Source organism: Nyctibius grandis, chromosome 14, assembly GCF_013368605.1.
Source record: "Nyctibius grandis isolate bNycGra1 chromosome 14, bNycGra1.pri, whole genome shotgun sequence".
Lineage (NCBI taxonomy): Eukaryota > Metazoa > Chordata > Aves > Nyctibiiformes > Nyctibiidae > Nyctibius > Nyctibius grandis.
This window is the reverse complement of record NC_090671.1, coordinates 12,258,668-12,286,277: the sequence shown is the minus strand read 5'-3', so window position 1 is coordinate 12,286,277 and position 27,610 is coordinate 12,258,668. Positions and strand designations below refer to the sequence as shown.

Here is a 27,610-nt window from a genome sequence, read left to right as displayed (position 1 = left end):
CGAGCGACGGGGAGGCGTTTTGGAGGAGCTCTGCACTGCACAGCCCCGTTCCAGCTCCTCGCTGGGGAGGTGCGTCCCAGCCTTGGGTTTTGGCAGACTGCGGTGTCAGGTGCTGCACACCCCCGGATCACAAGACTCTCGGGTTAGGAGGGAGAGGCAAACGGCCCTGAAGCGGTTACCCACAGCTAGCAGGCTTGGTGGGACAAGGTGTCTTAGGGTCTTGGCTTCAGCACTGATCCTGCCCACAAATGTGCCATGAGGCAAGAGGGTTTTTTGTGCTCTGGCTCTGCGTGTGTCTCACCAGATCACCCAGCCCAGCCCAGATGCACGCCTGCTCCCTGGGAGCCCCAGGTCTGGCTCTGGGGGCAGGAGACAACTGATGCCAGGGGGGCACGGGTAGACCCTGCCAGGAGACGGCAGATCCCAAAGGCCAGCCATGCTGCCCGGATCCACCGGCTCAGAAGGGATTAGGTGTTCCTGGAGGTGATGGATGAGGCATAAACACACGAGATAGGCAAACACACACCAGAGCTTCCCTGCCTGCCTTTAGAAACAGGGGTGCTTGGGCCAGTGCTGGGACAGGGAAGATGCTTTCTGAACACCACCAGCTTCACCAGCCACGGTCCAAGCTCCCTTCGGTCACTCCAGTGCAGACGTGGGGTGCCCTCGCTGCAACCGTGTGAGGACCCCCGGGGAGGGAGCTGAGCCTGAGCTGTCCCTCGCAGCCGCCCCCATGCCGTGAGTCGGCCGCGGGCAAGAGTGGGTGCAGGGTGCTGGGAGAAGGGTTTCATGGGCACCTGCTGGGAATGGCTGGGGCAGGCGGGGTCTGCAGCCACCTCTCGCACACCTCGCCTTGCTAGAGACCTTAGCATCAAACAAAAGGTTCGCCAAGTACCTTCGTGCTGCCGCGGCGTGGACTCCCGTGTGGAGACCGGAGACCCTCTGTGCAAGTGGCTGCCGAACGCCGTGCTGTGCCCTGCTGGGTGGTCCTCGTAGGCAAGGGCACTTTGGTGGGGCTTGCCCGGCTCGGGTACAATCACAGGAGCCCCTCTGGCGATGGAGCCACTCGAGTTTGTCACCGGGCTTGGCCTGTTTTTCAGGCTCTCTTCGTAAGCTCTCTCCAGATTCCTCGGATCTTGGATGACGTCCAGTGAGTGCACAGAGTGAAAAGTCCTGCCGGGGCTGCCGATGATGGACCGCACGTCATGCTTCTTGGTACTTGAGGAGGAAGAGCTGCTGTCATACTTCAGTGGGGTACCCTGGGGACAGAAGGCAGAGGGGATGTCAAAGGGGCACAGAGCAGAAGGGGGTGCAGTGACCACATCCCACCAAGTTCCAACGGGACTCATGCTTCCTCATTCAGTGGGTCAGTGCACCAGTTTACTTGGTCAAATGGCAACAGACATCGGCCAAGCAGAGAGAAGAGCTCAGCACGGCGCAGGGCAGGGTGGAGTGCCCATCCTGCGTGTCTTGTTGTGCTCCAACAAGACGACGATGAGTCACCGCTGAAGGCTGGCTGTGCCCATCACGCCTCTCTCCTACACACACTGGGAAATGAGGTAGGACTACGAGGTGCCATGGGAACCCTCCAAATATTTGGAGCCCAACAGGAGACAGCATGCCACGTTTCATCCTAACCACTGGCCTTGCTGGGTTGACACTTGCCCATAAAGGGAGGAGACCAAGATTATGCGCACCCAGACTCACAACTGCCAAGGGCACTGAGTTGACTCTGGCCTTGACCAAGAGCCAAATATGTCCCCTTCCATGTGTGCGTGGGGACAGAGCATTGCTTTCTTAGCGTGCCAGGGCGTGCTGAGCTCCCTTCCCCAGGTTCTGTATTTATCCACTGGGAAGGATCATAGAATGGTTTGGGTTGGAAGGGACATTTAAAGATCAAATGATGGGGAAGGGCGACCTGTACCCATGCAAAGCTTCAATTCTCACCAGTGATGTGTTTGCAACACAAAGTCCTCTCTGCTCTTCTTTTATCTTGGGAATGGTCCCCAGGGTGTGTGGAAGGACAGCAGCTGGAGTAGGACTGATCTCATCCACTGTTCGCCCCGTACTCACCTGCGTGATGGAGCCTTCCTTCAGAGGTCTCGTCAGAGAGATGTCCGGTGTCCGCCTCAGCTCCTCCCGGGGAATCTCATGGATTGATCTTCCCGCTTCTTTCACCGTGGCCACCAGGCCTTCGTGGGCTGGTTTCATTTTCAGGGGAGTAAGGCCCTCATGAGACCTGACCTTGTAGGCATCAGATAAGTCCCTCGGTGGAGTGTTTTCCCTCTTGAGCTGTTTCGCTTCTCTTCTGAGGTAGTCCTCATGGGCCTCCACATAGGACCGAGGTATTCCTGCAAGCCCCAAGCAGACGATGGATGCAGAGAGCAATTTCCCAGCAGACACTGGACCCCCAGGCCCCGTCGGGTTGCTCAGTCCGAGGGGGTTTCTAGTTAATGCACCTAACTTGGGGACTGGTACCCAACTGAGCACACAGAGCAGCTATATCACTAATGCAGCTGGACCCCCTCACATGTACCACCACTTTCTGGACCCATCTCGCACTAGTTTCAACCTTCCTTCATGCAAGTCACTGGGAATTTTACCCCTGACTTTAGTGAGAGCTTAGGTTGGGGGAAGCTGAGCAAGACTGAAAAACTCTCTGGGCACAGAGCCAAGGCTGCAGAGATCTGCAGCTGGACCTTGATGTGTCCCTCCTTGTCTCCTCCTACCCCAGCCTGACAACAAGCACAAGGGGCCATGCATGAGATACTGCCCCACGTTACCTCTGGCCGCGGCCAGCTGCTGCGTGCAGGCTTTACCTTGTGTAATTGAGCCCCGCATGTGATGCTGCTCCTTTAGGTTATGGGGACTGTGTCGGTCTGGAGGGATTGCTCGACCCATGAGACCTAGAACAGATCCAAGGGGGAAAGCTGGGTTGGGACACAGGAGGTCATTTACAATGAATACACAACGACAGTGTTACCAGGGACTCCCGGGACAACAAGGAAAAACATCAACAATTTCTAAATTACTTGATTTCTCTTTTTTTAAAACATGCTTCCTTTTTTTGTAGTTCTGAAACTGGTCTACCAGGACAGAAACCAAAAGCCAATGGGCCAGCCTGTGCCCCTTGGTCTTCCATGCTGGTCAGATGCTGTCCTGTTGGGGATGGGCTGCAGGGTCCCAGCTAACCACTGCCAAATACAGGCACGGGAACGTGCATCAAGTTGACAAGAGACAACATGGGGTCTCTTGTGGGTCACTACGAACACAGCATGGGTGAAAGGTTTCACCCAGACCCACCTTCAATGCTGGCAGATAAGGTATCACGGGCTGACAAGCCCCGGCTGATCCTCCCCTCCATCATATCATAGGTCCGCTTGGTTCCTGTGGTCTCATGCGAAGCTCCCGAGCTCCTGCTGTCTTCTTTGGGACACTGAGAAGCAGCAACTCCACCTGGGGACGGGAACACCAGAAAGCACCATGAGGGGCACGGTCAGTCAGCGCTGGCCAAGGGAGGGTGTTCACCACTGTTTGCGTGCGCTGCTGGAAGGTCAGATCCCGTCCCAGCACCAGCCACCGCTCGGCAACGCCACGAACGTCACACGGGGTTGGCTTCCAAGAAACTCAGCTGGTGTTTTCTCCCCTCCCTGCCTGCCTCAGACTCCATATCTGTGCCTCCCGCTCGGGCAGGAGCATCCGCCCTGTGGTGTCCCACTCCCTCCCTCCCCGGCGGGGGCCAGACGTGGGCAGGGCCGGCGCGGAGCCGGCGCGGCGCTGGTGTGAGCGGCTGCGCTTCCACTGAACTCGGCCCTCTGCGGATGGGGATTTTTATTTTTTTTTTTTCCTTCCCTGTTTGTTTTGATTTTTGCTAGACACCTACTGTTTGGGAGCTCAGCCAGCCTTAACATTTGCCGAGACACTCCCTGGGTGAGAAAATCAGGGAAAAGCGGGGAGAGGCAAAGCGGAGAGTGATTCCTTTGCAACAGCATGAGCACACCCAAGGACTGGTGCAAAGTCCCTCGCGGGACTGATGGAGCGAGCACCAGCACGGCGGGAGGCCACCGGCCACCTCCTCCTCCTCCGAACCCTGAGCAGATTCTTCTGCAACTGTCCCGAGCTCCAGCTCCCAGCCCTCTGCACGCACAGCCCTGCCTGTGCCAGGCAGCATCGCGCCCGCCCTGGGCGATGGGCATCCATCGTGTGCAGCGAGCTGTGAATTTAGCAGGCGGCTTCTGACCCAGCCGAACGCCTCGAGTTTATGTAACGAGCTCCAAGCGGGGACATTGGCTTGGAGAGACGAACGTCTCTGCCCATCATCCCTGGCCTGGCCGCCCCTGCCAAGGATGGCCAAGCCCTGACCCTCCTTTCCGTGGGCAGAGAAGGTGGTTATGCAATTAGAGAAAACAGAGAAGTTAAACACATTCATTGCATTGTGGATAATCGGGAACAAAAGTCCTCCTTGGCAAAACCAGTAATTAATAAAATGGGATTATTACAACTTCACACCCACCAGCAGTTTCCGCAATCAGCACCCACTCAATCCAGAAAGGGTTTGGGGCTGCGTGCGGGGAAACAAGAGGGGGATCTGTCCCCGAGCCTTCACTTCAGATTCACTCGATGGGAGAAATCCGGGGGTAACGTTCAGAACCGGCCAAGCACCTTGCGGCAGGCGCGGGGCCATGTGCCTGCACCCTGTCATCGAGGCACATCTGTTGCCAACAGCCCTTCTGCAGAAGGGGACGCGGTCCCGGGCACCCTTTGTACTGCCTGGAACCAGGGGGAGGGAGCAAAGAGACCGAACAGAAAGAAAATCACTCCAAACCCACGTCCCTCGCCTCGCAGAAGCCATCAGCAATCACAGGCAGAATGAGAATAACCAATCTAGCACAATTCAGCTCGCACATGCTGCAGGATCTCGCCTCATTACAGCTCTTTTATTTTAAGCACCCTCATGACACTAAAGAATTTGCAATTTTTTTTCTGCTTGCCAAAATTCATAATCACCAACAATTTCAGTTTTCTTATTTAATTTTTTTTTTTTTTTAACTCTTCTGCTCCAGGCTGCGAAGCCTGGCTGGGCTGCACGGGGGGAAGGAGGCAGGCAGCAGGGCTGGCGAGGCTGCGGGAGCAGGCGAGATTACTCAGGATGCGGTAAATGCCATCAAGCATGTAAAAGGTTGCCGTGGAGAGGAAGGAATTAATTCCTCATCCGCGTCCATGGGGGTAGGACGAGAGGCGATGGGCTCAGGCTGCAGCCGAGGAGATGGGCTGACATCGACAAGCGCGTGCCATGGGGATGAGTTTGGCCTGCCGGTCCCCTCCGCTGCCCGGAGCGAGATCCCAGCTCTGGCACAGGCAGCCCTCACTGCCGGGAGCCTTCCCATCTCTCCCCTGACAGCATCGTTTTTGAGATCAACCTCATTCGACTCCAAGCCCGGGCAGAGGAGATTAAAATAGCTTCTTGCACAAACAAGTCCTGCGACGCTTCCTGCGCCCTCCCTTCTCCGAGCCCTGCCAACTGTCCCAAAGGGCGCCCGGACACGAGGCTCCCGCGGTGACACCTCTTGTCTGGGCTGGAGCTGGCAGCGAACGCAGCAGGCACGGGACAGGCTGGGCACGGCACAGAGCCCCATCCTGCAAGGTCCCTGCGGTCCCCGGGCACACACAGAGGTGGCATCACCTGCAGCGTGCGAGTTGTCCCCCGTGGCCTGACCTAAACCCTCTGCCTCTGGCCCTGGATGAAACAACCAGCCTGCGATGGAACCAGCTGCCCGCACTTGTGGGCCAGAGGAAAGGGGCTTCTGCTGGGCACCCTCTGCCTGCAGGACTGGGCCCGGGGCCCGGGCTGCCAGGCAGGCTACAAGGGATGCTATGCCCCAGGGAGGGAGGCAGAGGGTTCAGGCAGCACAGCAGCCGACCAAAGACACCTGCTGAGGCGGGCGAGTGTGGCTGAGGCTCGGATCTGCTCCTTAGTCATCTCCAAATTCAACCGAGCAGAGAGGTGACACACGAGGATGGCCGTCCCCGCGCATGCCAGAGCACACACCGGTATTTCGCCCCAAAAGGACACGAGGCTGTGGGGTCTGTAACTCAGCTCTTCCCGACCCCAGCTGCGGGTGAGGAGGAGCCCGGCTCCATGCCAGAGATGCCCGACCCAGCACACAGGGAAAGGCGAGCATGGAGGAGGTGTTTCCAGCTTCACTGGAGAGCAACATCTGCTCCTCTCCGACAGGAGCCACGGGGACCCGCTGAGCAGCTTTGATGGCCAGAGCTGCGATGGGGCGAGCAGGCGCAGAGCAGGCAGGAGCAGCTGGTGACTGCCTGCCGATACGCCAACACGGCGGGGCACTGTCGGCATTTACCGAGGAAGGACATCACCGTGCAGCAGGGGTGCAAGCTGCAACGCGGCTGTCGGTTCTCTCCGGAGCCCCCCGGGAGCAGCCCGGCGTCAGGCTCGATGCAGCCGCTCATCTGGGTTTGCTTTGCCGTACTCTGCTCTGCGGCCAGGCAAGGTCAGATGGGTTAACAAGTGACTCCGTCTGTGCCGGGGGCAGCTTCTCGCCCTGGACGGGGCTCTGGGCAGTCCCTCAGGGTCACAGAATCACAGAATCAATGAGGTTGGAAGAGCCCTCTGGGATCATCAAGTCCAACCATTGCCCTGACACCACCATGGCAACTAGACCAGGGCACTAAGTGCCATGGCCAGCCTTTTCTTAAACACCTCCAGAGATGGTGACTCCACCACCTCCTCCCTGGGCAGCCCCTTCCAATGTCTAATGACCCTTGCTGAGAAGAAACGCTTCTGGGCGATAGCAGGGGGCAGCAGGCCAATGCACCCCCAGACAGGCTCCCTGCAGGACGCAGGAATGGCTCCACCCCTCCGATAGCTACAGATGCTGTAGCAAAGCTCACAAGGTACTGAGGCACAGTGCTGCCGGGCCCGGGAGGATTCGTGCTGTGCTGGGAAAGGTGCACAGTGCCCAAGACGTTGCAGGTGGGAATCTGATGTCTGAGTAAACCTTTACACCAAACTACCTGACCTGCCTCCATCTTGCAGGTTCTTGAGTCCCACCTTGGCCCAAGAGCTTGGGGATGCTCTCATAATGTTTTCGGACAGTTCCCTTCTGCACAGGGTGCTAGGGATGAAGGCAATACCTTCCCGTCTGGTCCTCTCCTCTCCCCTGCTCCCCAAAACCAACCAAAACAGAGACCCTCTCCATGGCCATGGCCCCAGCCAAAACCAGAGACCCTCTCCATGGCCATGGCCCCATCGTGCCCCTGCCCGCTGGCAAAGCTGCCTCCAAGGCAAGATAACCACACAGGACAGAGGGAAACCCAGCCAGGCTGCACGCAGGCGGGGTGGGAAGGGAGAGGAACGACGCTGGGAGCAAAGGCGCCAGGCTGGCCTGTTGCACGTCGTCAGCCTGTCCTCAAACAACTCCCCACACCCAGTCCCGGCGGCACAAGCCCCCGGCGCCTGCCCTAACAAGGCAGAGGATGACAACTTACCCTCGTAGGACAGCACGTGGCCCTTCTTCCCTTCGTAGATGACATGTCCCTTGGGCATGGCATCCTCTCTCGCCTTCTCTGCTCTGCTGGGGCTGTCGTCTCCGATTATCCTGGTAATGGTTCCTTTGTACAGCACTTCTGCCGGGGTGCCCTTGGAAAGCCACCAAGATCCATATTTAACAGTGTCACAAGCAATTAAGCAAGCGCGCGCCCAGGGACAGGCTGTTCCCCCCGGGAGGCCGAGCGGAGGGAGAGCGCGCCCGGCCTCCGCTTCCTGGCACAGCCAACAGCGAGGGACTCGCAGCTTAATTATTGATGAGGACGATAATGAGGAGCGGTAAAAAGGTACGTGATCTGTGCGAGGCTGCTGGGAAGAGGCGGGGGGTGAGGACAGCACAGACTCCAAAACAGCAACTCTCTCGCCCTGCGTGAAGTCAGTTACCCAGCTCGCTTCCACCCCGCAGGGCTGGGGGGACAGGGCTGGTGCCCTCCTGGGGACACCATGGTGACAGCAGGGACTGCTCCAGCGTTAGCTTTTTCCCTGCAGCCTATTTCCCCAGGTTGGCGCAGGGGCCGCGGAGCTGTCCTGCCCGCCCAGGGCACATGGTGACCTGCCGAGGGCTGGCAGCTGGCAGCTCGCCCGGGAGAGGCAGCAGGTGGCAACGAGATGGGTCCCGGAGCAGGTCGGGCAGCGAAGCCAACAGAGACAGCATCAGGCTCCATACACAATCTGGTGTGAACCCAAATCTCTCTGTCCCCCGAGGCACACATGGACACAATGCGCAGCCACCTGCCCCTCTCTGAATCCCCTTCAAAACACCCAGAGCTGGATGTCCTTGAAGACGATGCTGGTCATTAACACCCCTCTGCCACCGCAACCTGTTGGTATGACCAGGAACAGCCGCCGTGGGGTGACAGTCCCCCACCCCACCGCAGGGAAGGCACAGCGATGGTGATGCTCTTGGCTGACACCCGCCTACTCTGCCCCTCTAACCCCATCGACCCCCCGGCCTGATGCTCGTGGGAAGCGATGCCCCAGCCACCTTTGCTGGTGCTTCCAGGTTGTGCCAGCGCAGACTATTTCCCCAGCCCCGAGATGTCCCCGCTCTGTACCAAGCCTCCCGAGCACCACCAGTCCCCCAAACCCTGCCGCAGTACCGGGACGTGCCCCAGGTTCAATGCCCTGATCGTTTGCCCTTCAGTACACCCGGTACCGGTGCTCAGAGCCGGCAGCCCCATCCCCAGGTAAGTCATCTCCCTTCCGCAGACGTGCTCGGGGGGATTTGAAAGCAAGTGATGACAGATGGCTTCAGAGCAGAGAGCATATATTCAAGATCTGCCTTCTGCAAACCAGATTACTAATTCAAGATCAAATATCAGCTCTGGTACTCGGAGCTGCTGCCGGAACGGGGGGCTCCTTCCCCACCATGGGTGCAGAAGGATGCAGGGACCAGCAGGAGAGGCAGGCAATGCCCTGGGTCTGGGCTTGGTACCTTATTCCCAAGCCAAACAAAGCAATCTAGACGGATGTAAAATAGTGTCTCAGCAACCTCTGCTCATTTTCTGATCTCTGGCACGTGGTGTTGCAGACCCTTCATGCCCACCCACTGCTGCTGCAGGGGCGTACGAGGGGACGGAGCATGCGTTTGCCCCGATGGGTTATTTACAGCCCCGCAGCATCCGCTCCTGGCAGCTGCTGGATGCAGGGCACCAGGCAACATAAGCCTTTGCTCCGGGCCAGGATTCAGGTTCAGGTCCCCAGGGCCAAAAGGAACACGGTCACCCTCCTTGAAGGAGGCAGGCAAAAATCTGAGCGCAACTGGCTCTAAATATCTGAGTGATGGCCACATAAAATCCCCACGGGAAACAGATTTTTTTTTTTTAATGCTCTCCGCTCTGTTACCAGACGAGCAATAACTCACACTGCAAAAACCCATCGCCCACTTGCCAGCTGCTCTTCTGAAGATGGATGGTGGAGATTAAGGCCAAAGCCTCTTCCTGCTCCAGAAGCCCGTGGGCAGGACCCCCGGCGCAGCGCGCTCAGCCCTGCCAGGAGCCCTCGCCACCTCACACGCACCTCGCAGCCTGCCCCTCTCCTCCGCCCACACGGGGCCCTCCACCCACCTCCTCCGCTCCACTTCCTTGCACTGGCCAAGATTATTTTCCCAGAGCCATTTAAAGCTGCTTTCACCTCTGTTCCTGACAGCTACGGACAGCAAAGGGGGGTTTAGAGGCACCCCATGGGACGGGAGCATCGCAGCCCTGCGCTGTTCAGCCCCGCGCGCGCCCTGCAAACCCCCGACCCCCGTGTCCAGCACCCAAGCTGCAGCCACCAGCACCCAGGAAGCAAAACCCGCCGGAGACGAGCGACCTACGTGTGTGATGGATCCTCGGTAGGTGATGGGCGACTCCGGAGGGGGTCTGGATGTGGGCGTTCCCTTGGTGATGCTCCCTCCCGAGGCAGAGCCGAGGGAAGTGCCTGTAGGACACAAAGCCAGTGAGCTGGGGGCTGGATTTGCAGTTCAGCACAAAACCCGTGGGGCTGAGACGAGTGACTAAGTGCAGGATTCGACCCAGTCTCTAGTAAGCTGAGGCACTGGAGAAGCCCTCCAAGAGATGTCGGGGTTAAATCCCATGCCTTGCAGAGCCCTTTCCATCCCCTGCCCTGAGGGACCCAGCCCTGAGCGTGGGGCTGGGAGGTGGAAAAAAATGGGTATTTTGAGGCTATCAGCTCCCTGCTGCCTTCATGGAGGGGCTGGGCAGATTTACGGGCCGGGAGAAAGCCCAGCCTGACTCAGCCTCTCCTGATGTGATCAGAGCAGATCTCCAGCGAGACGCAGCTCGGGGTGGTTTGAGTTTATTCGTGTGTATCTGTCCCGGGTTGGGGCCAGCCCATGACCCTTGGGCTTCTGACTGCCTCAGTTGGGGGGTTTCACAAACCAAAACTGGCACTTAAAAGCAACACCTTTGCATTTATTTCCTTCTGCCTAGCTAGTGGGGAAAGAAACGTGGAGGGCTGCATTTAAAGGGAATGGGGTCCCTGCCCAGCTGCAGCAGCAAGAGTGAAGAGCCTGAAAAAACAATTAATGGAATTTAAACAGGTCTTGCTTTGTCTTAAACAATAGGTTTTTGGGTGCCCCTTGAACACAAAACCTCCAAAATCAATGGCCAAGGCCCTGATTCGGGGAGATGGCTGGAAATGTTGAGACAATGCACAGACCTACCTGCCACCCCGCTGGCAACGCCGGAGAAAAGGGGCGAAGAGATCCCTTCGGCTGGGCACAGCCCCAGCAACCCAACCTCAAACCATCAGGGCAGCGGCAGTGCCAGCATCCCTCCCCCCCGCCGCCCCCAGCTCCTCACCCCGCAGGACGGAGCCCTCCTGGGCCGGCTGCAGAACCAGGCTTTCCGGCTGGCCGGCCTGGCTTCGAGGAGAAAGTTGTTCCTGCTTTACTCCAGGAAAAGGCACTGGAAAACATTACCCACGTATCAGCTGCTGCACCACGAACGGGGCTGGCGTTGGAAACCCAGCCCTGGTTTATAACAGGACCCGGGCACACGGGGAAATAGGGCCCGGATCCCCCCTCCCCAGACTCGGTCCTGCTCCAACCCTCGCTGCTGTGCAGAAATGCTTCCAAATCTGCAGACTAAACACTTTCTTTGTTCACTTCAGGCGATGTTCTCTATCCTACTGGCCTGAGGAGTGTCAATATATTTCCTTCCTTCGATCACAGTATTAACCCGAGGGTATTTATAGACTGGGATGCGTCCCTGACCGAGTTGCTGCTTTCCTACACTGCACAAATTTAGCTCCCCGTGTCTCTGTTCTCCTGACAGACTAATCCTTTCATTCTCTTAGCAGGTCCCTCTGTGCTCCCTTGCCATGTCCTGTGCTCCTCCTTTCCCCTACACCGCTGCCAAGCTCATTCCCCGTTGCTCTCTGAGCACATGAGAAATCACTCGCCTCCCAATTCCTTACCCAGTTTCTTGGGGTCCATGGTCAGCGGCAGGCCCATAGTGATGGAGCCCACGGGGACCTTGGCGTGCTCGGAGCTGTAGGGCGTGTGGAGCTGGATGGGCATGCCCTGCGGTGCGAGAGGGGAGGTCAGGGAGTGGGTGCCGGTCCCTGCGAGGCAGCCCCGGCCGCTCACGCCCGACACCGTACCTGGGAGATGGATCCGACGGGTCTCTCCAGCACGGAGGGGTGCTTGGCAGAGGAGATGAGGGGAGGAGGGTTGGAGATGCTCGCGAGCCTCTGCAGCCCCGAGCGAGAGCTATCATGCAGGTTTAGTGGGATGGGGTGTCCTGGGAAGAAAACATGAGCATTAGCAAGGCCGAGGGGGAGAGAGAGAGGGGCAAGGGAGGGAGCAGGGGCTGGATGCGGGGAACTGTCCCTGCACCAGGATCCAAGTCACACGATAGTTTTGGAAAGGACTGGAATAATTCAAATCACTGCCTCGTCCCCTCTGCAGCCTGAGGATGCTCTGCGCCCACCTTGTCTGCCCTCCAGCAGGAGAGGGACAGCACAGCGAGGGCTGAAACCTGCCTGACTTTGCATGAGAGCAGCAAGGGAGCGCCCACACCGTGCTGTGACAACCCACGTCCCTAAATGTGCCCCAGCCAGAGCTGGGAGACCTGCCTGGCCACCCCCAGACCGCGGCATTAGCAGCGAGAGAGCTCCGTGCCAGGCCAGAGCAAGGTGTTAGCAGGTTTCTGCTGAACCCTCTCTCTTAGCCCCCCAAAAAGCTGCACCGATTTAAGAGCACGACCTGTGATACTGGCTGCAACCATAACCCCTGTCCTCAGGCCTGGGTCAGGACGGAGGGCACAGGCCATGCAGCCGGTGGCTTTTACTTGCCTGGTGGGTTATACTGAAACAAGTGGGGCTCCGCCTGGGGAGAGGTTTTTATCACATCCCGGGAGTAGGACAGGACAGGGGGCCAGCACGAGGCGGCTGTCGGCTCCGCGCTCAGCTTCTGAGCCTCTGCGATGGATGAGAAGTGCACGGACTTTTCTGCAAGGCAAACAGAAAGCGACCAGCTCAGGGGCCAGCTCCTCGCCAGGGCTTGGCCATGTGCAAACTGCTCCTGGGCGGATCCTGCCTGTGCCCACAGCTCCGCATCGGCCACCGCGGCAGGGCCGGGGGCACTAACGGTGACCCTGCCAGACCCTTCGCTGGGGTTAAAGCCAAGAGGCACCAAGGTTGGCATCCCTCCGGGGACACCCAGCAGGCACTGGCTTGCTGGTGACAACGCGGTCTGCGGTGTGCAGCCGGGCACAGGGTGCCCAGGGAGCCCCAGGCCGCTGCCGGGGACCACTGTGCACCGGCATGCCAGGAACAAGCTCATCTTCACATCACATCGCGACGCGAAAGCTCAGCCACTATTAAAGGACGGCCGCCAGCTATAAACCATGTGGGAGGGGGCCAGAAATAACGGTGTCAACTTGTTGGACAGCGAGGGAATAACGTGTGGTGCCTCAAGTGACCAGATGTTCTCCAAACACCTGGGACAATTGTGCTGTACGAGACTGCCAAAGGCAAACAAAGGTCAAGACGGGCTCTGCAGGACAACCGGGCGCCTCTGCGGGGAGCGGGGCGGCTTTCTGGTCCCCTGCAAGGCACCGGGGCCGGGGGCAGGAAAGCCTCCTGAAGTGCTGTGGCTCGGGGTATGCTGGATGCCAGGCTGGGTTCACCCCGGCTATAAAAAGGCTGATCGGAGGCCGAGAAGTGCTTAATGATGGAGGAGTCATGCTGGGGACGCCCGAACCCTGCTGTGCTCTGCGGGGTGCCGGGGAAAAGAGGGGCTTCATCTGCACCAGCTGCACCCCGAGAGCATTCTCAGGCTTTGCTGAGCAGACGGATGAGCTGGCCTTTTCGGGATGGATTACAGGCAGGTTTGGTAGGATTTGCTTGTAATCGATAAACACTTAATTTTGCACTGCCCTCCTTCCCCAGACCCACCTGCGTTAACGTCTGCATCGACCAGAAATTAGAAACTGGGCAGTAAACAACAGCAATCACAAATGAACCCAGCCTTTAACCATCAATTTTTGATAAAAATAGATGCCTGAATCCTGCTAAGCCTAATAATGGGGCAAGTAGATTATCAGAGGCCCAATTTAATGAGGCTTTACTGCATTATCATTATTAATGCTCAGTGTACTCAGAAGCTGGGAGATTACTCTTGTCCCCTTCAGTGAGAGAAGAAATCCTTTATCGGCAGGCAGAGGTGTCCAGGCACTCACACCTCTGCAGCCTGGTGGGGCCAGACCTCGACTGCAGCCTCTTCTCTCCCCACGCTGGATCCCAGAGAGGATCCCTCCATCCTGCCAGCACGAGGGAACCCAGGCACATCCCCCGGACCGAGAGTCCCTGGCACATCCACGCTCCCGGATTTTCTCCCCTACAGCTCAGCCCTGCTCGGCTCTGCTCACACGGGGGCGAACGGCGCTGGGACGTCCTGGCTGAAGATGCTCATGTCAGCCAAGGCTACGCGCACCCTGGCTGGCTCCTGGAGAGCCCTGTCCTCCTCCCCTCCCCGCGGGAGCCGTCCCCTCCCCGCGTGCCTCTCCAGGCTGTGAAATGCGGCCAGCCCCTAATTGCCCCCGCATTAGAGGGTGGCTATAACTCAGCCAGCTTTTGATAAAACACCACTTACGCTGGGAAGAGCGAGTTCCTATTACCGTTTGTCAAGCCCCTGGAATGGGAGCGAAGGAGTCAGAGTTTATATGATCCGTCATCCAAATTAATGCTCTTGGCTCCCCATCGCCTACGAAGGCCAAATGAAACACAACTAAATCAACACAAAACATGTTGCTGGCTTTCAAACCGCCAGGCGATCACCAAAGATCTGCCCGACGGCGACTCGGCAACGGGAGCAGGGACCCGTCCGCGTGTCGGTGAGATGCAGGCAGGGCTGCCGGCCCCTGCCCGGCCCCGCTCGGGACGGTACGGCACGGCTGGCCGCCCTCCAAGCCGGCATGGCCCCGGCCAGCGGCTGCAAGGCAGCCAGCGCCTCGGCCAGGATGTGTGCAAGACTCGGCTTTGAAGCGGCTCCAGGGCGGCGTGAAGGATGTTGATCTCTGGAGCGGCTGCAAGAGTTCAAGCTCTCTTATTGAGCAGGGGAGGAACAGGAGTACCTGCTCCGGCGGTGCTGGCCCCTGGCTGGGAGGCGGCACGGGGCTGCTCTCCCGAAGGCTTTGCAGGCTGTGCTGGACTCCCCTGGTTAACGCGAGGCTCATATAGAGGTGGGGTGGCAGCCCGATGTCTGCTGTCTGGATGCCTGCCACTTCACTGGGATGCCTCGGAGAGCAGGGGAGGGACGGGATGTACACAGATTTGCCAGGACTCTCTGGCTATCTCCTCTCTAACCCCTGATCCCCAGCTGGGATGTGCTCCAAGAGGCAGAGACAGCACTGAGCAGCTGCCTGAGTCCAGACCCGTACTAAAATCAGGGCTCTGGGGGACTCGATTTCTCCCCTCAAGGTGACTCTTATCACAAACCTGCTAGTTTGGGAAATGCATTCCCACCACGAAGAGAAGACCAGCCTATGATCCCTACAGTCCACGTGCAACCCAGACCCACCGTGGCACCAGCATGCACGCACAGGCACGCAGGGTTTGGCGATGCCGTGGCTGGAGCCCAGGACCTGCTGAGATGTTCGCAGGGGTACAAGGAGGCGTAATTAGTTTCATTAACATGGAAGATTCAGAGCACTATAGAGGTGCGAGAGGAGAGAATAAAGTGCTTCATACCATCAGAGCTTTGCAGAGAACAAAGCCATTAAAAAATCCACCTGGGTATCACACCCTTGCATTAATAGCGGTGCCAACAGGTCGCAGAATGGCACGGTTAAATCTCCAACCCCCAAACCCTGCCTTGTACCTAACACACACAAACCTGCCCATCTCCTCATCCTCCTGAGGAAGCTGGAGCCGCAGCGCTGGGATGCTGGCGATGCAGAGCTCCAGGTTCGAGTGCTGGCTGTGCCACCCAGCTCCCCAGGAAGCTGAGCTGGGCAAGACCAGATCCCCGCAGGATTACGGCGCAGGAGGAGATCAAACCTGATTATCCGCTGCCAGCGGGGAGAGCTGGAGGGGAACTGTTCCACCCGGGGGGCAAACACGAGCACAGGAGGACGAGATCAGCTGGAGACGGGACTTCAAGGGTGGCAACACCGTGACTCGGGGGGAACTCCCTCACTTTCAAGGTGAGCAGTCACCTGCCTTGCTTACATGCAAAACATCCTGGAGATATGATGCACACATGGAAGTGTTTGTTGTTTAAAAAAAAGTTTGGCCAAGTGCCAGCAACCAACTCTTCTTGCAAGCACATCGTTCTGTCCAGAGGGACACGACAGCTTGAAGAATAAATACCTGGGCCTGGACACTGCAGCAGAGCAGGCTGCTCAGATCCTGGCTGCCAGAGGGTGAACTAGTGCAGCGCTTTTCCAGCAAAGATCACAGCCCAGGTCCAGTGCAGATCTGCCTTGTCAGTGTGCTCTCACCCACCCTCCATCTCCATGCATAAGCAGGTAGTTTTTGCAGCTGTACCCACCCCTGTGCAGGACCCAGCACTGGGGGACATCAACCCCCCCCAGCCTGACCTCCCTGCTCCTCTGATCACACCACTGGTGAGTGTCTCATCTTCACATGCAACTGAGCCACAGGCTGGCTCTGAGGGGCAGGGACACAGACTCTGAACCGGAACAGAAGATTAAAAACACATTTAGAGAATGGTCTCATCAGGACTTCCCGTCTCTCTTTAACCTTGATCCCCAGGTGCTCAAGCTAATAACGCTTCAGACACTCTACGGTGGGAAACTCTGAATTGCTCATTAGGCAGCCAAACCACATCAGAGCTATTCCGGGGAGAAAGCCCTGGGAATCTTTACAGGAACCTTTGGACTCCGAGTCACAGTATTAGCATTGATTTTAAATGAAATAATGGTCCCCGCTGAGCATTAAAAGCATTCTTTATAGAAAGCCAGCAAGGTAGAAAAGAGCCATTGTACCCGGATCCCTGGCACGCCTCCAGGCCCCTTTGCTCTCAAGTGAATGGCAGAGACACTAATAAAGGCAATCTTCACCTCCCCAGCGCTCCACACTGGCCCAGTGTTTGCTGTAGGCTCAACGAGACACGATATGCTGTCTAATGAACATGGGAAATTAGCCATGCCTCTCTGGTCCTGCTTCAAGATGCTATTAAAGTGCTTTCAACGGTTGAAGCAAGCTTCCACCCAAGAGGAGGAAAGCTGGTTGCTGCGTACAGCCGCCCACAGCGGGCACTTCTGCGCGGATACACATGCACGGACACGCGCATCCTCCTACCTTCCTTGTCACCGACCGCGGGGCTCCGGCTCTTTCCCCTGGGGCTGCTGCTCGGCTGCTGCTGCTCCTTCTCAGCCTGCTGCTGGGCCTGCGACAGCTTGCTGGGGGGCACGTCCTCGCGGGCAGACTCGTGCGCTTTCGTGATCTGCTGCTGGTAGAGGGCCAAGGCATGGGGAGGCACCTGAGGCTTCACGCTCCCACTCTGCAATATCCCCTCCGAGAAACCTTCGGAAATCTGCAACGCAATAAGAATTGGGGGCACTTCCAATGTGCTGCTGACATCCATAACAGTCCTGGAGACATCAAGGTGTTAGGAGAGGCACCTGCCCCACGCCATCACTGCAAGTCTTACCATCCCGAACAGGGCTCCAAAGCTCACCAGCCACAGGAGATTAAAAGAGCCCACAGACTATCAGCTCTGTGCTGGTGACTTCCCTTGTTTAAAACCTCTAATATATAGGTAAGTGCTTGTAGCTTTTGCCCGAAGTCACACTACAGCAGCCACACCTTAAGCTGCAACATGGGAAACTGGAAGAGCATCAGGAATGGGTTCTCCCTGAGTACTCAAAACCCAAAAGCAGGGATTTCCTTCCCCCACACCCTGCGATGCTGCTCCTCTGGTGTTGACCCTGGAGATACCAGGGTGCTTTGTGTCACAGCTCAAGCCACTGCACCAGGAGGAACCATCAGCCTCAGAGAATACATGTCCTTTCAGCACATGGCTACCGGGTAGTCAAAAAGGGGGACCAAGCAGAGCTTCTGGGTGAGGAAGGGCATAAATGCTTCTCACGTGGTATCCTTCAAGCACATGAGATGAAGAGAAGCACAGGGTTGGGAAGGTGCACGCTCGCTTTTTAAAGCAACGGGAGGCAGCAGTCATGTGGCAATGAGAAGCTTTTTCTGTCCAGACCTCCCACAAGTTTGTGACAAAATTGCTCAAGGGACATCCCAACGTTGCTGGGACCACGCTCTGCCCAGAGAGCACCTTGCCTGCGGGGGGCTCGCACCGCCCTGGCCCAGCTCTCTGCAGACCCCCAGCTCGGCCGCCCGCAGGGATGAGCACACCCGTGCCACCCCGCCACGTGCCACGCAGGGGACGCAGCCCGATGGAAGAGCATGCACGAGGCGCCTGCGGCCGCTCTGCTCCCAGCCCCGGCCCTCCCTGGGGGGTACTCACGATGGGAGGGATGGCGGCAGCGCGCTGCTTCAGCTGCTTCAGGTCCAGCGGCTTCTGCGGCGAGGAGTTCAGCCTGGCATCGCTGGCAGCGTTGAGCAGGCTGGGCCGGGGGGACAGCAACCTGCACACAGAACACGCACATCAGCCGGGCAATGCCATGGGCAAGCTCCACGTCCCATCGCTCCCCCACACCCTGCACCCCTCTGTTTATGCTGCTGAGCCTGAGGACATCCTCGTCATCAGAGAGGAGCGTGCTGGGCTGCTGCTCGCCGCTGGGAATTTGGGCTCTTGAACACATCACGCACCTGGGCTTCCAGCCCTGCAAGCTGCTGCCCTGGCCCCAAACCTGTTTCGATGGCAACTACCGCTCCCCAGATCTCAGTAGCCACCGTGAGGACGCTCATTTGACAGGAGGTGGCTCAGCAGGAAAATCTGCCGCGCTGCCCAAAGCACGGGGACCCGCAGCCGCCGGGGAGGTGTCTCGCACCTTGACCTTGGGGGGCTGCAGGCGTCCCCGGGCTGCTTTGCTCTATGAGGGCGGGCACAGAACCGCTCCCCGCTGTGCAACCCGGCCCAGCAATGCCCAGCGAGCAAGTGGGGCAGCTCTGCCACAGGATGACGAGGCTGAGGGGAGGCAGGGAGTGGGCTGGGATTCAAATCTTGCTTTCCAAAGACAACCCCCACAGGGCTCTGTGCTCAAATGAGACCATTACAGAATCACAGAATCAATCAGGTTGGAAGAGCCCTCTGGGATCATCGAGTCCAACCATTGCCCTGACACCACCATGGCAACTAGACCAGGGCACTAAGTGCCATGGCCAGTCTTTTCTTAAACACATCCAGAGATGGTGACTCCACCACCTCCCTGGGCAGCCCCTTCCAATGGCTAATGACCCTTTCTGAGAAGAAATGCTTCCTAATGTCCAACCTGAACCTCCCCTGGCAAAGCCTGAGGCTGTGTCTTCTTGTCCTATCGCTAGTTGCCTGGGAGAAGAGGCCGACTGCCACTCCACTACAGCCTCCCTTCAGGTAGTTGTAGATTGCACTAAGGTCACCTCTGAGCCTCCTCTTCTCCAGGCTAAACAACCCCAGCTCCCTCAGCCACTCCTCGTAGGTCAGACCCTCCAGACCCTTCACCAGCTGGCTCAACGGGCTCTCGAGCCCTCTTTCCCTCGTCCTCTACACTAACTATTTCTAGCAAATCTGCTGTTGTCCAGAATAAACCCGAGGGAGAACTGGAGCCCGGAGCTGGGAGTTACAGAGCAAGGTGACCAGTTCAGATTGCGTTTGGGTATCATGCCGCTCTCTGGAGCTCACACGTGGTGCTCGAGCCTCATGCTCCTCTTCAAGGACTGTCTTTTATCAAGGTGCCAAAGCCTGGGCAAGCAACCACGTGCACGTGGCCGGGGCACTCGGATCACTTGAAAGACGAGAGGCTGGATTTGGATGGGATTTGGTGTCCAGCCCAGCGGCTCTGCAGCCCCGTGCCCTCTCCATTTGCTCTTCCCCTGGTAGACACCCAGATGGCTATGCTGAGCCCTGTGCAAACAGTGCGCGGTGGCATCTCCATGGTGCCACCGAACGGGACGGGGATGGAGGCGTGCAAAGCCCACAGGTCCAACCCCTGGCGTGTCCAGCTCCCGAGCCCATGCCAAGACCCTGGGGACCATGTATCTCCAGACCATCTCCGCCTTCTCTCCTTCTCGACTCCAATTTGTTAAAGCCAGTTCATAGTTTTCAAGCTTTACAGCTTCATTTGTTTACTTTAGCTGCTATTTCACTGCTCTCTTCAGCCTATAAATTTCAAGGTCATCCCATGCTCACCCTCGGATGAATAAACAAGCGTGGCGGGGCCATGTGCGGGGAATAAACTCATCACGGTGCTGCAACCGCCCCAGCCCTCGCTCCGCGTGGTGCCAGCATCGGAGGGGAAGGGGACGGGATTGGGACCGGGGTGCTCTGGTTGGGCACCCAAGGGAGACCAGGCAAGGGGCAACAGATCCAAGCTGCTCCCTGGATGACTGCAACGCCGGCTGCCCACGGGTGTTGTGAAGTCAGGCTGCGGGGGAATGGGGCTCCTGGCAGGGTACAATGCCCCAAAGGCTGCTGAGACACGTGGCTGGGGACAAGGGCACCTGGCACTTGCTCCCAGGACCTTCAGGCCACACAAAGCTGCAGCACTGACGCTTAGGAAGCCAGAGCCAGTATTAAATTTATCAATATGCAAATTTTGTAATTTATTATGTCCCTCCCAGCAAATCTTGCACCAGACACGGGGCTGTCTGTTGGGTGCCGTGCTCTGGAAGGCACCAGCCAAACTACCCTCAGCATCTCATATCCACCTGCTGCCAACTTGGGGCCTCCCAAACCCAACCACTAGTCCCTAAACACGGCTGATGGCACTGGGAGGGATGGCAAAAGGATTTGAGCAGGAAAGGGTCGATACACACACGGGTGAGCCTCAGCGGCGTGGAAATGTCCCCTCCACGGCATGAAGCTTTGGGGGTGACCAGGAAAACCACGTTCCCCAAACTCCTTCACCTCTGCCATGGAGAAGCGGACCAGTTTCACTGCCAGATGAGCCAACACACTAAGACGTGATGCAGCCAAACACAACTCCTCACACACGCAGTGGTTGTGCAAAGGCGACGGCTACCAGATTTCCCTCATGGGCTCCCCGGAGCCAGGGACTTGTTCTTCGCTAGTGTGAACTGCAGGAGGACCCAAAAAAGGCTGCCCCGACATCCCACACCAGCCCTGCACCCCTTCCCTCTCAGGGACATCCCAGCCCCGCTCCATCCTCTGCTGGGAGACGCCGCGGACAGCTTGACGCTGTTACAGGCGCAGGGAAGAGCACCCACGCCCCGCGGGCGCTGGGTGGGCGGGCGAGCATCGGGTGATGCGGTGACGGGGCGGCTCACGCGGCACCTCGGCTGCCTCGTGCGGCTCACGGCGAGTCACGCTGCGGCAGCGGGGCTGCGGCACCGCCTGCGAGCGAGCGGCCCTCGGCCCCGGGGAAACGCCTGGGAGCAAAGCTACGCCGGGGAAGGGCACTGAGTCCCCGCCGGGTGCCGAAACCTCCGATCCGGCTGCAGACCGGCCCCGTGGGTGCTGCAGACCAGCCCCGTGGGTGCTCCCGGGCTGGGCAGTGCCAGGCGGCGGCGTTGGCTGCAGCTCTCCTGTGCCATCAGGCTCTGCTATCACCCGCACCGGGTAAGAGGAGTGGCCCGGGAGCTGCGGGACGCCTGTTTAATGTTTAATATTCCTGGAAGCTGGTAATTGTTTGACAAGCAAGATTGGCACTGACTCAGCGAGGAGTCGGGGATGGAAAAGCCGTTCCCGAGACGCCTCGCTCCTTGGCTGCTGGGAAGTCAGGCCGAGCTGCTGCTGTCCTGTTCTGGGCTGGGTTAATGTTAAACTCAAGGAGCGCAGCCCCACTGGCCTTGCTCCCCCTTGCTGGGAGGTTTTCTCCCATCTGGGAAGGAGGTCCCTCAGAGAGACCAGGAGCTGACCCAGGAGCCCGCATGGATGGGAGCAGGAGCCATCAGAGAAATGAACACTACAAAGGCACATGTATTCACTTTAAAGAACAGGCAAATCTCTCCCCGTTTGCGAGGCTCTTGGGTGGGAAGGGCCAGGAGTGGAACAGGACATTTCTTCAAGGAAGAGGAGGAGACCAGTGTTTCCCCTCTCTGTCCCTAGAGCCACCCAGGAAGGGACAGAGGCACCCTCAGCTGCCAGCCCCAGGGGTGGGTGGAGGGCTCGGGACCGCAGTGGCTCAGGTAAAGTGCCGTTACCGCCAGACAGCTCGCACAGCCCACATCATGATCCTCCCTTTATGGCCAGGACAGATAACACACCCCTACAGATCCAGCCCCCATCTCTGCCAAGGGAGCAGCTCACTCCTCTGCCTTGGGAACACGTCCCTGATGTGACTTCTCTCCTGCCAGCGCCAACTCAGACAGAAACCGTTCCCAACCCCGGATCTGGCAAACCAGCCTGTGCCTCCGCACAACCCCGCTGTCCCCGAGGGCACGTCCCGCTCCATTGCGTCACCCGCATGGGCTGCCACCAGCAGCGGCTCTGCACCCAACACCTGCCCGCAGCCACTGCCCAGCAGCACCCGTACGCTGGGACATCGCACTGCCCGTTGTGTCACGGCCCCTTTGCAAGCGATGGCCAAAGGGCCACGGCCACGTGGGGACACAGCTGGGCACGTCCCTTCGCCTGGGGGAGCACCTGAGCGGTGACATTCCCAAGGAGGAGCTCACGCAAGCGCCCGTGGGCACTGTGGCACGCCATGGAGACGCTCGCCTGGCCCTTGGGCCGTGCGCTTGCCCACTGCTCTCCCCGCTCCTACCTGCTCTTGTCCACTGCATCCTGCTCGTCCATCTCGTCCGCACTGCAGGTCGCGCTGGAGTCACTGTCGGGGTTCACCCCTGGGCCTTTGCTGCCTTTATGGCTCTCCTTCTTCTCAGCCTTGGGCGTCCCCTCCGTCCCCACTGCCCCTCCGCCGCCGACGCCGCTTTCCGCCTTCTTGTCATTCCCCTTGTCCTTCTCCTGGCTGTCTTCGCTCTCCTCCTTCTTCACCTCGCTCTTGCAGGGCTCTTCGCTCACCTTCTCCTCCGGCTCCTCCGTTTTCACCACGTCCACCACCACGTCCTCCTGCACCTTCTCCTCGCTGTTGGGCGGCTCTGGAGCTGCGTCCGGTGGAGGGCTGGTGGGGGGAGCGGGGTCGGTGGGGGGAGCGGTGGGAGCGTCGGGTGGTGTCGGAGCCTCTTCCAACTTGACTGCTGGTTCTGTGCTGGAGTCACCTCCCGGCCCGGGTGGTGCCTTGGCCCCGTTTTCGCCTCCTTCTTTGGCTTCGGGCCTTGGCGAGGGAATGCTCTCGGTGTCGGAGCTGTTATTTACTGCAGCTGAGAAAAGGGAAGAAATAAAAATAAGGATCAGCCTGAGATTCTCGCTTCCCATATCGCTGCCTCCGCCCCCTCCCATGGGAGGAGAACGCCCTCGTTCCTCCGAGGGGGAGATGATCCCAGCCTTGGGAGAGCAGCGCCGGGATCCCCGGATCCAGACCCTACTAAGCAAAGGGGTGCTCTGGTGGCCTCTTTGCTTGCCCCGCACGATGACTCCTGTCAACTCCCACCCAAACGCAAAACCACACACCCAAAAGCCTGGAGACCGGGTGACTGGGAGGCTGGATTTTAAGGGTTGGATCTGCAGGACAGGACCTGCTCCCTCCTCGCCCTCTCACCCGTGGCTCTGGGTCAGCTCTGCTCCCTGGGGCCAGGCGCCTCACTGGCACCCTGCTCGCTGACGTACGCCACCCGTGTCCCTGGCTTTGCCACCCCCCCAGGGCAGCTGGGGACCATCCCAAAACACCGCGCATGTTTGTTGTTGTTTAAGCCGCCAGTGGCAGAAGAAAGGAGGTCAGGGTCGGTGAGAGCGGAGCGCTGGCAGCGCTGTGGGACAGATTAATTATTACATGGAAAGGATCATTCCCAAATCTGCCACCAACGGCCTGAAGGGAGCTGGAAGCACAAGCATCCACGCAATGCTGATGATGAAGCTGCTGCCGAGAGATTGTTTCTACAGCTGGAGAGAGGATCGTTCCCTCCAAGCCTTCGCCGGACAAACACGTCCAGGGCCAGGAGCACCAGGAGGCTTCCACGGTCCCATCTCTGCACATCCCCACCATGGCTCTCACGCTTGTGCCCAAAGGCTTCCTCCCGTGCATTCCTTGACTCGTCTCTCTCCATAGCAGCACACACAGCTTTCAAATGCCAGGAAGACGAGTGGCCCCAGAGGGACTGTGTCCCAAGGGCTCTATGTCGGAGCACATCCATCCTTCCTCCGCAGGAAAATGCACCACGCTGGTCAGGAACCTCAGCCTTCTCCAACGTTTACTCATAATCAAGCAACGAGGTGTCCCGTCCCCCACCCAGGGATGAGGTTTACAGCACGTCTGGCCAAACTCTCCCTGGCTGCCACTCGATGCTGCTCTGAATGCCACGCCGAGACATCCAACGGTGGCTTGTCCCAGGCTCAACCAAGCTCTAGGCTCCAGCACACTCCCTCAGAATCACAGAATCAATCAGACTGGAAGAGACCTCTGGGATCATCGAGTCCAACCATTGCCCTGACACCACCATGGCAACTAGACCATGGCACTAAGTGCCATGGCCAGTCTTTTCTTAAACACATCCAGAGATGGTGACTCCACCACCTCCCTGGGCAGCCCCTTCCAATGTCTGATGACCCTTTCTGAGAAGAAATGCTTCCTAATGTCAAACCTGAACCTCCCCTGGCGAAGCTTGAGGCTGTGTCCTCTTGTTCTATTGGTAGTTGCCTGGGAGAAGAGGCGACTCCCACTCTGCTACAACCTCCCTTCAGGTAGTTGTAGATTGCAATAAGGTCACCTCTGAGCCTCCTCTTCTCCAGGCTAAACAACCCCAGCTCCCTCAGCCATTCCTCATAGGTCAGACCCTCCAGACCCTTCACCAGCTTGGTCACCCTCCTCTGGACTCGCTCAGTTGCACCCTCCCGGTGCTCAATCCATGGTCTACACCGTAACCCCCATGCCAAGTCCTTCCCATCATCCCTGGCCGGCCACACAGCCCCCTGACCCCAAGCTATTGCCTGAGCATCCCCAAACGCCACCCAGAGCCAGTGGCCACCTGGTGCACAACACCACCCTGGCACTTCTGTGCCCGTGCCATTCCGTCCCGCCTGCCTTCAGCTCTGCAGCCCAGCCCAGCAGCAGAACAAGAGACGAGGCTTGGAGCACAAGGCTCGGGAGCATGTCAAGAGATCCGTCTCTCATCTCAAAAAGACATTGTTTCCCCTCAGGCGCTCTTACAAAGAGCAATAATTACCTTTTACTTTGCTCCCTCTGAGTCACGTATCACCTCGCACAAAGATTTACCTTGAATCTGCCTCGTAATGAGTCACTCGCAACGACGATTTGAAAAAGATTTCCCATTTCGAGTCCCATTAGGCTGAGTGCTAAGGCCAGGAACCAGCGTGGTGCCAGCAGCGCTGGTTAAGTTATTAAATTACTTTGACAAAAGTCAAATGGGGCTATTGTTGGAAAATTATGCGCATTTTCCCCAAACTCGCTGCTGCGCTTTCTAAGCGATAAATAGCTGAAAATTGTCACTTTCAAGTTGTTTCCTTTCTTTGGTATGGCTGGGAGGGAGGAATCCGCTGCCTTGAAAGGGGAAGGAGGAGGAAAAGACCCGCCAAGATACACCAGCCTCACCGGTGGGAGACCACAGCGCCGGCCTCCTGCTGCAGCCTGGGCAGCAGCAGCAGTGATGCCCTGATGGGACGGGGATGGGCACACACAAACCTTGGTGGGTTATCCCTCCTTGAGAGCCTGCAGTGGCGGCTCTCTAACCCCCAGGGACCCTCCTTTGGAGGGATACACCACGAGATGTGGTTTACAAGGGTGCACAAGTGTGCAAGGCCCTGGTAAGCTGGGTGCCGTGGGAGCGCACGCTGATGGACATCGGGAACCAAAGGGCTCCCAAAAATAACCACCCGTCCAGACAGACATGGGAGGGGGGCAGTGACCCAGGGTGCTCCTTGCAAGCATGAAATCCGGAGGCATCCAAAATGCCACGAGCGCCTCGTGCTGCGGGATGCCGTCACCTCAGTGTGGCTTTGGGGTGACAGACACGACCCGCTGTAAGCAGTGACATTTGCAGCCCTGGAGAGGCCACACATGGTGCCTCCGCCACAACCACAGCAAAGCTGGGAGAGTCGAGTGTGTTCCCCCCGCCGCAGCCCCCCACGCCTCTCACCTTCCGCCTCCTCAGCCATCTCCTCCTCGTTGCCGCTTGTCCCCGACACCTCCATCTCCTCGTCCTCGGCTGCGGGAGGGAAAGTGGCTTCTTCGTTTTGAACGGCGGTGCCTTTTTTCTTCTTCCTCTTGGCGTTCCTTTCCTTCTCCTGGGGAAGAGGCAGAGGATGGTGAGAAGGAAAGTCCACGGGGAGCCACGCGGGAGCAGACAGCACCGGTCCTGCTCAAGGGGCCGAGAGGGATGCTAACACCACCACGGCCTCCCTGGGTAAACCCTCCGAAAATCAGTCCTCAGGACCAGACTCGCCTGCCAAAAGCCCGGCAGCGTGGTCTCACCTGGCCAAAAAAACTCTGACTGTCCTGTAACGGCCCGCCCGGCCCAGCGGGGAGCTCCAGCCCCAGGCGGCAGCCAGCCTCTGCGGGAGGGGTGGCACGGACGCGTGGACAAGGGACGCGTGTGCTGAAGCCACCAGCGCGGGGCTGGCACGAGCCCAGGGGTCCTGCGTCCGCTCTTTACACACACGCGACGTGTCCATCCTGTACGCTCCAGGGACCACCTCCAGCTACGCCAGCGCGGGGCCGCGGCCTTACGCTCGTGTGCAGATAACGGAGCTGATGCCCCAGATATGGCCCAGCCAACGTTTTCATGCACCAGCTTTCGTGTCCCCTACGGCAGGTGCTGCCAAAGGACTTTGACTCCCGTGCCGGGGAGCCTCTGTGCGCAGAGCATCCCCGAGGTGAACTGCCTCGAGCCCTCTCCTGCCCCAGCATGGCCCCGTCCCCGCTCGCCGGGGCACGTGCTGCGGCCACGAGGGCACGGAGAGCTGCTCCCTCCCGCCGACCTAAAGCAAAAGTCTCGGCTTTGCTATTGTTTCCTGCTCTTGTTGCTTGAGTAAATATTACCAGTAGGAACAGGCCCATCATCTCCGGCTCTCCCTGCAAACCCCACACGAATGACGTGTGTAGGACGTTTATTTACATGGATGAAAAGATAAAGCCACGGTGGAAACGTTAACTTTGCTGCTGGATCTCTGTGCTTGGAAGAGCTGGTCCCTCCCTTCCCCCCCCCGCAACTTTCCAAGCCTTTAAAAAACTTCCAGATAAAACAAACAAATACAACTGCTTTCTGCTTGGAAACGCTGCTGGCTCGAAATCTATTTTTATCAAACTAGATAAAAGGGCAGGAGAGAGGGGGGAAAAAAGGCCCTTGAGAAAGGGCTCGGGGCAGGCGCGGAGGGGCGGCGGGAGGCGGGCAGGGTCCGCGGTGCCCTCGCCCCGTCCCGCAGCGATGCCCCGGCACTGCCGGTGCTCGCGCCTCTGCCGCGCGGCTCCGTCTGAAGCAGCGGTTCCCCATCACGCTCGTGCAGTGACAAAGCGCCGACGTTACTATGGCAAAGGCTTCTCTGCCTCTTACTCACGGGCCCGTGACTCAGCCGCGGGCAGCAGCAGGCTCCTCGCCGGGGAAGCAGCCTCTGCCTCAGCACCCTGCCCGGCCAGAGCCACGGGGCTGCCCGGGGGCACCGTGGGTCCCTCTCCTGGCAAACCCCACTGCCGGTATGTAGGGAAGGTGATGTGAAATCCAGGCAGCAGATCTAGAGATACGTTCAGGCCACCACCCCGCAACAGCTCTGCCTGCCCCGTGCAGCCTTGCTCCCGGCACCCTGCCCAGGAAAGGGGTCCCTTTCTGCTCTGCCTCTCCAAGCAGCCACAGGGCCACCGCGTCTGACACGGCAGGCTAACCATGACTGCGGGGGACATGGAAGAGTCCCTGTGAGCCATGTCTGGG

General features: G+C 58.6%; 1 protein-coding gene across 11 annotated transcripts in view; it reads right to left on the bottom strand.

The window, feature by feature from the left end:
* Positions 1 to 27,610, bottom strand: part of NCOR2 (nuclear receptor corepressor 2) — a 240,334-nt gene that overhangs the window by 16,619 nt on the left and 196,105 nt on the right. For all 11 annotated transcript variants that reach the window (XM_068412732.1, XM_068412731.1, XM_068412739.1 and 8 more), the window contains 14 exons: positions 25,826 to 25,973; positions 22,381 to 22,936; positions 18,021 to 18,141; positions 16,844 to 17,078; positions 12,371 to 12,526; positions 11,678 to 11,817; positions 11,492 to 11,597; positions 10,876 to 10,980; positions 9,888 to 9,991; positions 7,513 to 7,663; positions 3,304 to 3,456; positions 2,820 to 2,906; positions 2,074 to 2,351; positions 896 to 1,259 (listed from right to left, as the gene is read on the bottom strand). In XM_068412732.1, the coding sequence (XP_068268833.1) occupies positions 896 to 1,259; positions 2,074 to 2,351; positions 2,820 to 2,906; positions 3,304 to 3,456; positions 7,513 to 7,663; positions 9,888 to 9,991; positions 10,876 to 10,980; positions 11,492 to 11,597; positions 11,678 to 11,817; positions 12,371 to 12,526; positions 16,844 to 17,078; positions 18,021 to 18,141; positions 22,381 to 22,936; positions 25,826 to 25,973 (2,704 nt within the window). The remainder of the gene's footprint in view (positions 1 to 895; positions 1,260 to 2,073; positions 2,352 to 2,819; positions 2,907 to 3,303; positions 3,457 to 7,512; positions 7,664 to 9,887; positions 9,992 to 10,875; positions 10,981 to 11,491; positions 11,598 to 11,677; positions 11,818 to 12,370; positions 12,527 to 16,843; positions 17,079 to 18,020; positions 18,142 to 22,380; positions 22,937 to 25,825; positions 25,974 to 27,610) is intronic.